The sequence below is a fragment of the Lissotriton vulgaris genome, chromosome 1_1 (genome assembly GCF_964263255.1).
Source record: "Lissotriton vulgaris chromosome 1_1, aLisVul1.2, whole genome shotgun sequence".
Classification (NCBI taxonomy): domain Eukaryota; kingdom Metazoa; phylum Chordata; class Amphibia; order Caudata; family Salamandridae; genus Lissotriton; species Lissotriton vulgaris.
Window position 1 is genome coordinate 305,262,152 of NC_141685.1, and position 13,882 is coordinate 305,276,033.

At 45.1% G+C, this 13,882-nt stretch overlaps 1 protein-coding gene across 1 annotated transcript in view; it reads right to left on the reverse strand.

The window, feature by feature from the left end:
• The window catches only part of POMGNT1 (protein O-linked mannose N-acetylglucosaminyltransferase 1 (beta 1,2-)), a 227,840-nt gene that overhangs the window by 10,947 nt on the left and 203,011 nt on the right, over positions 1-13,882 (reverse strand). The window contains exons 19-20 of the mRNA XM_086952341.1: positions 12,403-12,538; positions 11,804-11,913 (exon numbers count right to left, since the gene is read on the reverse strand). Coding sequence (XP_086808467.1) covers positions 11,804-11,913; positions 12,403-12,538 — 246 coding nt within the window. The remainder of the gene's footprint in view (positions 1-11,803; positions 11,914-12,402; positions 12,539-13,882) is intronic.

Genomic DNA, 13,882 nt, shown 5'->3' on the forward strand with positions numbered 1-13,882 from the left:
ACATGCTGCATATGTTCTGGGGTTGCCCAACATTACTTATATACTGGCAGGAGGTGACAGCTGAAGTAGCAAAAATAACCAAACGGAAGGTTCCATGTACGCCAGTGCACTGCCTCCTTAGCCTGTTCTCCCACACATCTAAATCGAGGGTCACTGACAGTTTCCAAGATTTGGCCTACATGCTGGCCAGGCGTGAAATCACAAGCCGATGGAAAGCACTGGGGGCCCCACTTAGCAAGATGGAAAGATGAATTGCAGAAATGGGCGAGCTGCGAGAGTAGGATCCTGCTTAGGAACGCACACAGAGGTATTGGCAAAATAGAAAGGGCCAGAGCTTGGGAAGCCATGGCGGAGTGTATGAGAAACCCCGAGTCGGATTCAGGCGAATCACCGCCTGCGGTACAATCCCGACAGGGAAGCCCACCAAGACCAGACTGGGAGAAGGACACAGAACAGATGCAACCAGTAAGGTACAATAACACAAGTTAAGAGAACAGCTGGGAGGTTAATAGGGAAGGCGAACAGCGAGAGGGGCTGGAACCCTCACCCTAACAGAGCAGCAGCACCCTGCACACAACTGAACACTCCGTGAATGTAGTTGGGGAGCGGGAGAGGGGAGTTGTTGGGGGATTTATTCCTGGAACAGATAAATGGAACAGAAGGAACAGATGTAACTATTATTAATAAGGGTATGTAAATAACAAATACTTGCTATCGGACAAGAGAAATGATGTTCATGAAAGTATATGTTTAACCTGCAAAAGAAATAAAATCTGTTTACAAAAAAATTAAACACCTAGTGGTATACAATATACAGAGCCAGCTTCCTATACCACATGTGGGTTCTACCAAACTGCCCCCCCCAGTCCCTGGCTGCAGCCTCTTTCCAACAGGACCATTTCGCAGACTTAAACAGGGCACTGGACGCCGAAAAGCACCTCTGCACTCTGATGTCCCAGAGCCGACTGAGGAGACCTGTTAGTGCTGACTTGGACCTTGCCCTATATTTACCTCAAGTCCTGAAGAACAGTCCCGTAAATAGTTGAAAAAGTGACCAAATGCACTATATGTCCCCCACCCCGCCCCCCCAAGGGCATAACACAGGCCCCCGCAGCCCCAGAGTTGCGTGGAAGCTCCGGGCCCGTGCTTTCGTTTGATTTCATTTCAGGGACCCCCTCGCTCCAGTGACCCCCTGACTCAGCGGAGGAATTAAATGGTGAGCACAGCCATGGTGCGCGAACGGCCTTTAAATTAAAGTGTACGCGCACGGTCAAGGGAGTAACACAGGAAGCACCTGCAGCCCCCCGGGCCACGTTGCCGGGGACCCGGGCCGTGCTCCAGGGGTCCCCTCATAAAATAAAATAGTGCGTACGACGGCGGCGCACGCCCGGCCTCTTAATGAACCAAATGGCCTCTGAGGCAGGCTCTAATGGTGCGCGGGCCACTGTGCGCACAATATGTCTAAGCGTCTGCTCGAGCCGCAAGTGTGTGGCTTCAGGGTGGGTGGGGCTGCTGGTGAGTTAGCACTCTGAATGTTAACAGTGTGTGAGCATACGATTGTCATGCGCAGCACAATTATGAGTGTGCATGAACGTGACTGCCACAGAAGCTGCAGGTGTATGTGACTGTCCGAGCCAAAGAAGTAGGGAGTGGTCCGTGGTGGCGAGGAGTCCCTCTTTTGTCCGAAAATGGAGAATAACTGTCCACTTCTGGCTGACCTGGCTAACGACTTCGCCTGCAAGAGCTTTTGTAAGTACGAACCTTGCACCTTTATAAATCTTGTGCATTTACTTGTGAAGAGTCTCCCCCCCCCCCTTTTAGGAGAACATTACCACTTATACAAGTGCATATTCTAAGTATTGAAAAATCACTCTCTTAAAAAGTAGTTAAGTAGATTACGATGATCTTGGTGTCTAAATTCATTTAAAATCTTTTATTTTTATAAATTGTTGTCGGATTTCTTTATTGAGTGTGTGTTTCACTTACTCAATCTGTGTGTCCAATAAATACTTAACACTATCCTCTGATAAGCCTAAACTGTTCGCCCACAATACCACAAAAGAGAGCATTCGGGATTATTTTAACCCCTGTAAACCAGTAAGGGTCGCCTGGACTCTGCACAGTGTCTTCATTTTGGCCCACTATATAGAGAGCCAGCTTCCTACCATCCTGTTGTGAACACCTATTCAATTTCAAACATGTATTTAACTGCAGATTCGTTTTTCTCCATCTATTAGAAAGTGTAAAGCTTTAAACATGCCCCAAAGTGCCAACATTATGCCCGCCTCCTACCTAGGCTAACATTTTCATTATTGATATTATAATCACTGCACTGTCATGTCAATATGTAAATCGAGATGACATTTATCGGCATACCTATTTTTCTGATTGGGACTTTAAGGTCTCCAAGTATCTAAACATGAGATAAAATATGCAATCAAACTTCGATATCCGACCATTAATGGAAGGAGTTCTGCGACGGAACTATAAAGACAAAGGTCATGCCAGTTTGCTGTGACAAACGATTCAGGAGCAGTTCAGAAAAGTGGCCTTCAGCTTGGCACTGCTTATCATATCCGTCTAGAGCGGTTATAGAGAATAGCTAACAGCAATTTTAAGTATATATTTTTTAACAGAGAGAAGGTATGATGGGCAATCCATCTTTCAACAAGCATTTACAACCTGAGATCGCAAATGCTTGTTGAAAGATGGATTGCCCATCATACCTTCTCTCTGTTAAAAAATATATACTTAAAATTGCTGTTAGCTATTCTCTATAACCCCCCAAAAGCACCGAAAGGTCTTGGTCATGTTCAGACATCAGTGAGCTCCAACTGCCTCTGCCACCAGGCCCGCTCTTGCTGGTAGGTTAAGATGGTTCAGAAAGCTCTTTGTGGTGTGGGCCAAGCTGAAATTGATAATATATTACTAATGCACTAGCAATAGCCCTGGCACAGTGACACAAAGGTGGATCACAGCATGCTCCTTATTCCAACGGCCTTTAATGTTGTTACTCTCCTTACCCCTCTGTATGCCAAATTGCCATCTGGGTGAGATAGGGATGGGGACTGTGGGGCCTAGAGTTTGAAGCCTCCAGTCTAACAGCCTGATCTCCTGTCCTTTGCCTTGGGCAGACAATGGTTAGCAAAGCTTGGGTTGCCATGCATCACTCTAGGCAAATGCAAGTCCCTGACACCTAAATTCTCAACTCAGCTACACACACACACACACAACTGAAGCAAACACACAGCACCCAGTACAGTAATTGCCGAAGAGAAACAGTAGACCCAATACTGCCCAGACCTACTACCATTGCCAATGTTTGGTACTTTCTGGCTTGGCTAATCAGAGCAATAGTATAATAAAAAGTAGGCACATGGCAGCAAATTACATGAAATTTAAAATCTCCAGCTCGGTTGAAGGGCGCATCCATTTGGTTTCCAGGCACGCACCACTGCACACAGGTATTAGCACGCAGTTAGGCACACTGACCCTCAACATAAAAGGAAAGAAATTGCTCTCGCATTCTTGAAGCACAAATAATCTTTGACTTAAAAGCCGGACTGCATATGCTGATAATTCGCCCCAAACATGCATACACTTACAACAAACTGCACCTCGGAATACAAAATTCTAAACTGCGTCGGGTAACTGACTGAAAAGGAACATAGGGGGAGAGGGCTCATAATGCCAACCTCAGACGGTCAAAGACTGCGTGATGTAAAACTCTCAGCTCCCTGAGAAGACGTCGAAGACTAGCTAAGGCTTCTGCTGCTTTCTGCGAGCACACTGCCGTGCTATCAGGAGGAGAAGGAGGCATAACAAAGGCCCCTGCTGCGGTTAAAATGTTTACATTTTGACAAGAGTGGAGAGAAGCGGTCTGCAGAGGTGTTTTAAACCCATCTCTCCGAGTCATGGCGTGGCCTTAAAGGGGATCGGTTCAAGGGAAGGCGCAGGCCTTATGAACCAGCACAGCCTGATAGACTTTCCGGCCATGAGATGGATTAAAAAAAACCCACCAGCATTGCATTGCTTTACCGCCCGGCCGTCTCAGTTAAACAGGATCGGTGACATCACCAACACCGGAGCAGCGGCCAATGGCGCGCTAGCAGGGCGGAGTCTCTGAGGCGGCCGAAGGGCAGGGGCTACGAATCCTGCGCAGCCGCCATCCTGCCCCGCCCGTGCACCGCAGCCGCCGTTCCCGCAGCACACCGCAGGTCCCGCCGGAGCATCAGAAAGTAAGCAGTCTGGAAGTTGTCAGCCTGTCCCTGGTCTGGAGCCCCTGGCAGAGTCGCCCCCGCCCGCCCATCCATCCATCGGGAGCCAAGGACCCGGCGATTGTCCCCAACAGCAGCGGTGAGGAGCGTGTGTGTGCCTGCGCGTGTGTGTATGTGTGTGTGTCTGCCTGCGTGTGTGTGTGTGCATGTGTGTCTGCCTGCATGTGTTTGTGCATGTGTGTCTGCCTGCACACTTCAGGGAATCTGAGGCAGGGGATGTGCACGGCGCCAGCCTGGACGTGCGCGTTCACAGACACCAATCGCCGTGCGTGCCCGACCCCTGTCACAGATTCCCAGGAGACGTGCGACATTAGTTGTCGAGCTGGACGCAATGCTTCGCATTGCTTTCTCAAGCTCGACCTAAAAAGGAAGATTTATAGGCTATATATTTTGTGTTTGACCACTAGATTGTGACAACCTGCATATAACTCTTTCCATAGTGTGCCTCAACTACACTGACAAAAGAAGGTACCCATGTATTCCCTTTATCCACAGCAGATAAATGCATTTCAATTCGAGAAACAAAAAACTAACTTCCTCAGGAAATAGATATTTTATTTTTGGTGTCAATGAACGCAAGAATTCGGAATGTACCAGTATGAGCTGTGGAATTGGTTCTTTGGTAGGAGACCAGGACCGGAAACGAATTTCATGCCCTCAAGACTTCTGACAAGAGTGTCAAGAAGAGGCAGTCTCATATTTTAACTGCTTGAGTTTCTTTTTTATATGGACTTAACTGACGACTTGGAGTATGAAGTGGACCTTTTCGGGAAGGGCCTTGAGACCAGGAATCAGTCTGCTTCTTCTGGTTTGATCAGGGCCAACCGTCACATGTCTTACGATGGCGTTTGGTGACGTGGCCTTGGCTCTCTGGACCCAGTTGGAGGAAAGTGGGATTCTGTTGATGTAGCCCTCCACACTTTTTGCCAGATTTCGGATGTACTTTGAGTGAGCCCTGGGTGCCTGGGAATCAGGTTCCGTGGGCCTGTGTTATTTCCCAAAATTGTACCTTTGTTTGCACAATTCTCACACCTGTGGGCCACATTTAAGTCCCCTGTAAAAGGTACCAGTGGTACCAAGGGCCTTGTGACCAGAGAGAGTCCATTAGGGTTGCAGCATGTATTGTGCTAACCTAGAGGACCCCCACACCAAACACATACACACGGCCATTGCAGGCTATGTGTTTTGGTGTAGCTAAACTAAAAGAATCAACATGTCACATTTGTGGGTGCCATGCCTACACACCACTCCATGTGGCATAGGTAAGTCACCCCACTGGCAGGCCATACAGCCCTGCGACAGGGTGCCCTATACCACAGAAAAGGGCATAACTGCATGAGCAGTATACTCCTACAGTGTCTGAGTCCGTTCTTGGACACTAAGTGCAGTGAAGCCATTTTGGGTACATGGGCTGAGAGTTTGTCAACACGAACGCCACAGCTCCATGATGGCTTTACTGAAGACTCAGAACTTCAGCATCAAACTTCTCAGCATAATAAACCCAGACTGATGCCAGTGCTGGATTTATTATAAAACACACTCAGAGGGCATCTTAGAGATGCCCCATAAAAAAATACCAACTGCTAGTGTATTGGCTGACTGGCCCGTCAGCCAGCCACCACCAGACAGGTTTCCCACCTCATGGGGTGAGAGCCTTTGTGCTCTCTGGGGTCAGAAACAAAGCTTGCACTGGGCGGAGGTGCCCTTACAGAAACACTTGGCGGTGAGCCTCATAGGCTCCCACCTTCTGTCATGCTGAATCAGGCAGCTCCAACTAGTGGAGATGCCCGACCCCGAAATTCACCCCACTTTTTGACAGCAGGACAGGCGGGAAAATTAGTACGCAGAGTAGGAGTGTCCACCGTAGCCTGGCACGCCCATAGGATCGCCAGGAGCTGAGGTGAACCAATCTCTTGGAAATTTTCCATCTTGAATTTGAGAATTAGGCCCAATAGGTACCGGGATGTGCTCCCTTTCCCCAAAGGGTGTAGTCACCCTAGGGGGCAGGGACAGTAGATATTGGCTGCTGCCCCCCCGACCTCAGTAACACCTTTACATTTAGTATTTAGGGGTTCCCCTGAATCTTGTTCCTCAGATTCAACAACCTACGAAGGAGAAGGACCGAAGAGCCGTGCAGCACAGGAGAAGACGACAACTGCCTTGGCCCCAGCCCTACTGGCCCATCTCCTCCTCCAGCACCCGTGCTCCAAGAAACCAGCGTAGCCCGCAGACAGAAACCTCCAAGAACCCTGGGGGCCAGCGCTGTCTTCAAGAAAGACTCCTGTCTCCTGTGGACACCGGATTTGTCCAGCCAGAAACTAACTCAAGAGCTCCAGATCTAAGCGGATGCAGGTCACTTGCACCACTCTGCACCAGAGGCCCTCCGGTAGGCCTAACTGCTAAGTCCAGCTAGCACTAAATTGAGAGTAAGGTATTATCTACTTTAACCTCTGCCATACCTTTGGAGACTGACTGGACTCTGCACAGTATACCTTTTTTGGTATGGTAGATACAGAGCCAGCTTCCTACACCAGGTTCCCTTGGTATTCATTGTGGCAAGTCCCCGCAAGATGGAGTCATGCAGAGGCCCTAGGCACCAGAGACATGCCAGGTGGGGATCTGTCACAGACATCTGCTTCTGAAAAGTACCTACAGGGGTACTAACCCCGTAGTCTTCGGAAGGGACATAACTTGCAAAATAAGAGAAAATATTTGCAAAACAAAAAGTCAAAAGGATGAAGAAAAGATGAGGGAGCGAACTTTTATTTGCGTCCGAAGCTGCGGAAAGAAAGGAACTGACATCAGTGCACAGGGGAGGTGCATACATGTGGCTCCAGCATCACTTATGGAGCAGGGTGAAGCTGATGCAGAGTAACACACAACCACCTGCTGGTGGGAGCAATGCTGGGAAAAATCACTGGATCCAGTCTGGCACTACAAGGAACTCACAAGGTGTGAACTCTGCGGTTGGAAGTATCCCACAGAACAACCAGATTGACATCTATGATTGTGTAAGGACCGAGTTATAAGGACCATTGTCTTGCTAAATGAAGTTGGACATTGTCACTTTCACGTTCTATTTATAAACTTGAGACACTCCGTGATCCGGGTCCATAACAAATTGATTTTCCCCAATACAGAAGAGGGAGTAACAGGTAGTGTTTTGATCATCTGCATTAGGGAGCACATGGAAGAAACCTACTCTCCGGAGGTAATCCACAGTGGGAAGGTCGAAGCCCATTAAGTGAGGGAGAAGCTTTGATTTTAGAGAAATTGTGCTAGCTAGTAGGGTGTGGAGATCCTCAGCCACTCAGCATGCTTGTTTGTATTAAATCTATGACTGTTGAGGCCATCAAGCAGGCACTGGAATCCAGTCTCCTTTAAGTGGTGTGAAAACAGAGCTAGAGACAGGAAATTATTTGATATTCTGTAAGCCCTGTACCACACAGATCACTGCACTCTCACACCTCAGCTACTGCCCGGATGCCAGTGAGTGATCGGACTGAAAAGTAATCCATTTTGGTTTCAGTGTGGGCAGTCTTTATCAACCTATACAGAAACCCAAGTCGGACATCCATGCATATGCACCACTGGGCAAAGAGTAATAAAACCCTTTATATATTCCCCTTGTTTTTTCAGTTTTATATTGTAAGGATCAGGCACATTCAGACATCAGATCACTTAGAACGAGAAACTAGCATACCTTATCAGCAAAAAGAAAACTGCCTTGCGGTTTAATGTTAAATCTGAACACTCAAGTGCCAGAGAAAGTAATATAAAAAAAATCAAGTGGCATACAACAGTTTCCCACAACTGTGAAGGGTGACTAACAGTAATTTTGTTTCCCAACTTTCTAAGCCTCACACTTTCACATAGGTTAAAATAAATACACAAAGTTACAAGTCATTTGACTGCCACACTTTCCGATCAAGCACAAAAGATGCAGCAATCCATGTTAGATGATGGCAAGACTATTATATCCCATCCCAATCGTAATTTTTTAGACCTGTTTTATTTTATTGATGAAATAGTGGAAGGACGGAAATACGGGAAGTTCGATGGCATTTGTTTAGGAGGAGATTTCAATGCACACATTCATTCAAGAAATCCGCCGTGTTGGAGAGGTGTAGAACTATTTGATCTCCTTGCAACTAGAGAACTCGTAAACTCTATGGAGTTTTCCGGTACTGGTATAAGCACTGCCCCGGTCCCCACTTTCATCGGCCATGGGAGTGCAACAACAATCAACTATATATTTGTTTCACCCTCCCTTGCTGATGTTTTATTAAAAGCTGAGGTAGTGTGTAATGTATACAGTGATCACTATCCAATTGTGATTTATCTGAAATCATTAGGGGGTAAAATATCACATAGTGAAATCGGGGCAACAAACCTGGAAGCCTCGACGGATAGATTAAGGGTTGTTTGGAGGGGAGGGGAGTGGATAACAGGGGAGTTTTGGCCAGTGTGATTAAGAAACACCCTGCATTGATCGCGAACTGCCTTGCCATTGATAGCTGCGGGGGCAACATGATTAAATCATTTAGTGAACTTTGCTCCGCAATAAAAAGCGAGATCTCCAAACCAGCATCTAGGAAAACTGAGGAAGCCCCAAGATGGTTTGATGCCTCCTGCTCAAAAGCAAACCGGGATTTAAGGGCTGCACTCATGTCCAAACCGCGGGATATTTCCCGGGTAAGGTTCCTGAGAGCAAGGTATAAATCCACCTTACGTATTAGATCCAATGAATTAGTCAAAGTTCACTGGGAATCCCTTGTACGTATGGCTGCCGTAAAAGATACCCCAGGGTTTTGGAGGGAGGTAAAGAACCTAAGATCTCTTGGTTCAAATATAACACCAATTAACTGTAACATCATTGGGCCTGTGTGGGTTGACCATTTCTCGAAGATCTATGCTGCATCCGGCAACCACGCAGCAACCCTTCCCCCTCCAACTCCACTGAACATCTCATTGCTTGAGGTAGAGGACGCCATCGTAGAAAGTGCTGGTAATAAAGCCCCTGGTCCGGACGGCCTTTCAATTGACCAACTAAAATGTGAAATCAACTTTTGGGCCCCACTGCTGTGTAATGTTTTTAACAACCTAACATATGAATCTATCCCTGAAACATGGTCCAGCAGTACTATTGTACCCATTTTTAAAAAAGGCGACAGGCTGGATCCTGGGTGCTACCGCCCAATATCATTATTTGATAACACCCTGAAAGTCTTGGGCAGGGTAATTTTTAAAAGAATTAGAACTTGGGCGGAGGAAAGTAACATTCTACACCCGAGCCAGCTAGGTTTCCGTAGTAGTGTAGGCACGGTAGAACAATGTTTGAACCTGAATTTAATAATGGCTAAATATAATATCGCAAAAAAATCCCCCTTATACTTTGGTTTCATGGATTTAAGTTCTGCCTTTGATTTTGTAAATCGCTCCCATTTATGGTCCGTCCTACTTAATTATGGTTTAGATGACTATTTGGTTTACTTTTTATCCTACCTTCATAGCGACCCAAGAGCCTGTGTGCGTATTAACCACACTGGCGAAGTTTCTAGTGACATTTTAATCAGCAGGGGGGTCAGACAGGGCTGTGTTCTGGCTTCTCTGCTTTTTATTTTATACATTAATGAGCTGAGTAGTTCCCTGAGTATCCTAACAAAAGATGTACCGTATGTAAACGGCACTCCCATACCCACCCTCCTTTACGCAGATGATGCGGTCCTAATGGGCCGCACCCCAAAGGCACTGCGTATTTTAAATTCAGGTTTTGTTAGTTTTATGGCCGACTTAGGTTTAACCACTAATTTCAAAAAATCCCTTATTATGACCTGTGGTCCAAAAAAGTATAAAATTACTGAGATTATGTCAGGGGAAAATGTTTTAAAAAGTACCTGCACCTTCCCATATCTGGGGCTGCTGTTTTCTAACACTGGTTCCTGGCAACCACATGTTTCCTATGCGAGAAATAAATTAGGTAAAGCGATCAATTCAATAATTTCCCTGCGCCAACCTAATCATGCAGACGTGATCATGTGATTAGTAAAGATCTATCAAACCCAATGCATCCCTACAGGTACCTACGGTGCAGAGGTATGGGGACATACAAACTGTCTCCATATCCAGACAGAAGAAAATAGATTCTGCCGGAAGGTGTTGGGTGGAGTAATTTGTTCCTCAAACTATATATGCCATAGTGAATTAAATATCCCCTATATAGAGGACTTTGTTAGATCAAGGCCGCCCCTTTTCTGGTTAAAGATATGGATGAACCCCGCAGCCAAATTGACACGCGACATAATCTCAGACGGTTTAAAATGTGACAGGGCACATTGTATACCATGGTTGAAAGCCGTAAATGAATGTTTAATAAGTGTAGGGCAAGGACACCAGTTTACATTTCCTAATCTTATAGATCGTTCACATAAGACTCTGATTCAAAGGGCTCTGTATAACCTCTATAGAGAGGAGCGGGAAAGGAAAAATTTCTTAATGTGTACAGTTCTAAAGTACATGGGCCATTTTGAGCCCCCTGCCAGTTACCCCGCCCCGCCCCAGAAATATCTATGTTTACATCTCGGTAGATGGAACAGGAGTTTACTGTTCCGCTTTCGGGACGGGAGCATTGTAAATTTACTAAATTTCCCTTTGGGCTACAATAAACATTTGGAAACCTTAGGTTGTCCGTGTAACCTGAACATGAAACAGAGTCTTATGCATTTTTTGTTCTTTTGTGATTTTTATAAATCGTTTACTGTCCATTATTTAATGCCTTACTGTCGGAAACATGACCTGTCAGATTTCAAGATAGCACTGAGGAATTTATTAATGTTAGGATCAGATGAAATAATATTTAGAGTGAGCTGCTTTCTCAAAGCCGCAGTCCGCTCACGAGCTACTTTGCACATTGACTGATAAAATTTGCACATTGCACTTTGCACTTTATATTTTTACCAATTTGCATATCTGTATTTTGTACATATATCTGTTCTGACTTTATTTTTGTTTTTGTCCAATATTTCATAGCTGTCGCTATTTTTAAAATGATTCAAAAATCTTTTAATCGTACTTACTGTTTTGTTCTCTTTTAATATGTACCTGCATTTTTGTAGAACTAGACAGACTATATTTTTGGTTGTTTATTTTTTATTCTTGTATTGTATTCTTTGCCATTGTATCGTGTAATGCACTTTTATGGATGTTTTATTCCGAATAAAGATCTTTGACTTGACTTGATGGCAAGACTAATGTAAAAAGGAGTTTATGGCATGAACAAGATGTAGGTGATTATGGTGGTAAGGAAGCACAGAACAAGGATTTCGGGTCTTCAGTAATGTTTGTTTGAGCGATAAGGATTTCTGTGAATATTCACAAGTAATCAGAACCATATGCAAGATTTTCAATTCTTCCCACTAACCTCTCCAGGATATCAAACATGTTTATCACCTACATACAAAGAGACTCAATGCAGAACTTTTAAAATTGGCAAACTACTCAGGTAAACTGCTCATATGTGTACTCACGAATAAGGTGAGGCAGGAACTCCAATAACAAGGAAGCGATTTTTCTTTCTAAAGAGGCGCCATAATCCTCTGTGATTCCCCCGGACATCCAGGTCCCAGATATGGAGGCACTGACAAACAGCAAAACACAATTAAAAAAGTGATTTTATCTGGAGTTTGAGATCTTGACAGCATTACGCTGCCAGCGACTGGCTACCCAATGCTCCAAATGGGAGGCTAAACTGAGGATCTGTATGGATTCCCATTGTGTACACTACTTTTCACAGTGAGTTACAATTCCTGACTCAATAATATTCCAGATATAGACTTTTTGCTAAAAGATGTGTTGCATCATGACAGCTTTGAATAGCTTATTTTCTGGTATTTAATAAAAAAGACAGTAAAAAAATGCTAGAGGATTCAAAAGAAAGTAAACTAAAATTATTTCTGTCCAGTTCTCAGAATAGTTGGTTTACACTTAAGAAAGCAAATCACATTTAGAGAAGATCATCCACACAGTTTACAACTAGCAGCTGATTGGCAAATTAAATCAATACCACCCACATCAAGTTCTAGGGGAATGGGGACCTCTCAGTCTCAACAACGTTCATACTAAATACCTTTGCAAGCTGAGTCCAGGTGGTAAAGTCAGCATCTTGATCCATTCTGATGTACATCACATATGTTTTGCCCTCTGTGTCAGGAACAAAGGAATCTTCACAAGGATTTTTACTGTGATCCAAAACTTCTGCCTCACTGAGGAAAAAGAAGAGATATGATTGAACACACACCTTTAAAGGAAGGAAGGAAATGGGAGACAATCACGTTTTCATGAATTGAAATAATTGATTGGGCTCCTCTTAACTATCTGGACATGGCCTCTTACTGTTCTATTGTGCCCTTTTTAACAGTTCTTTATACCCAAACTGGAGCAGGTTACTGGTAGCTAGCCCCATTCATATATGGTGCTGAAAAGCAATAGGCTGCTTCCTTCATTATGTGCATAGTGGGGGCATGCAGGAAATTACCAAATGCACCACATATGCCTTGGATGCTGTTTTTGACGTGAGGAGTCACCCTATGTGACAAGCAACCTATCATAGGAGCTAATTGCTCTTAGTCCTATCTAGGTACTTTGTGCAGCTAAGTACTGGCGACATAAGGCAAAGAGCCATCTAAGATCAGAGGATAGATTGTTACTGTAGAATATAACCAATGTGCTATAACTAATGTTCTGTCAAGTCTTCATCAAGGACTTTTGTCAAACAGTTCAAGCTGGAAGTCTCTGTGTAACAGCTTTCAATTTGACCTGCCTGAAGAGTAGCGCTCCAGTTGTTGTTGGAGCACCCGATGTTTCCTCCCTTCCTCCCTCACTTCCTATATTAGGACGGATGTGGAGTCCGCGCAGCCGGCGCGCCAAAGGCAAGCTGTCTGCACCCGTCAGCGCCCAAAACACGCCAGGGCCAGAACCCCTGCGCAATTTGCCTGGTACCTATATTCAAGGGAACAACTATATGGCCTCAACTTACACACATGTACCCCGCAAAGCATGGCACTGAACTCAAGGACTACATCGCCTGCACGCTGCAATCTATGCGGATGGGTGGCACCCTCATTAAATTCCACCAGCAACGCTGAGGGGAACCCTCCTAATACAAGTAACATCAACAGACGGTATGATAACTATCACTTTTGGGATTCACGTCACAGCACTGCTCCTATTAATAAACACTCTAGACCTATTAAATGCATCTTGCTTAACCCTAGATCGATGGTGAAACACAAATTCCAGTTAGAATGTCTGATACAAACAGAAAAGCCAGGTCTGGTTTTTCTAACTAAGACGTGGGCCAATAAAAACAGTGACCCTGATTGGCAGCTAGCAATTCCAATTGGATATCTTGTCGCCAACTCTGACCGAGTGGGGGCAAGAGGCAGAGGAACTGCTATAATATATCGCTCGGATTATACAGTCAGAGTTACTCTAGAGTCAATAGTAGACATGGAAGCAATATCTTTTAATATAAAATGTAATAATGTAGAAATATTTCCAGGCCTACTAATATACGGACCTCCTGGACCTAGAGCGTGTGTTCTGAA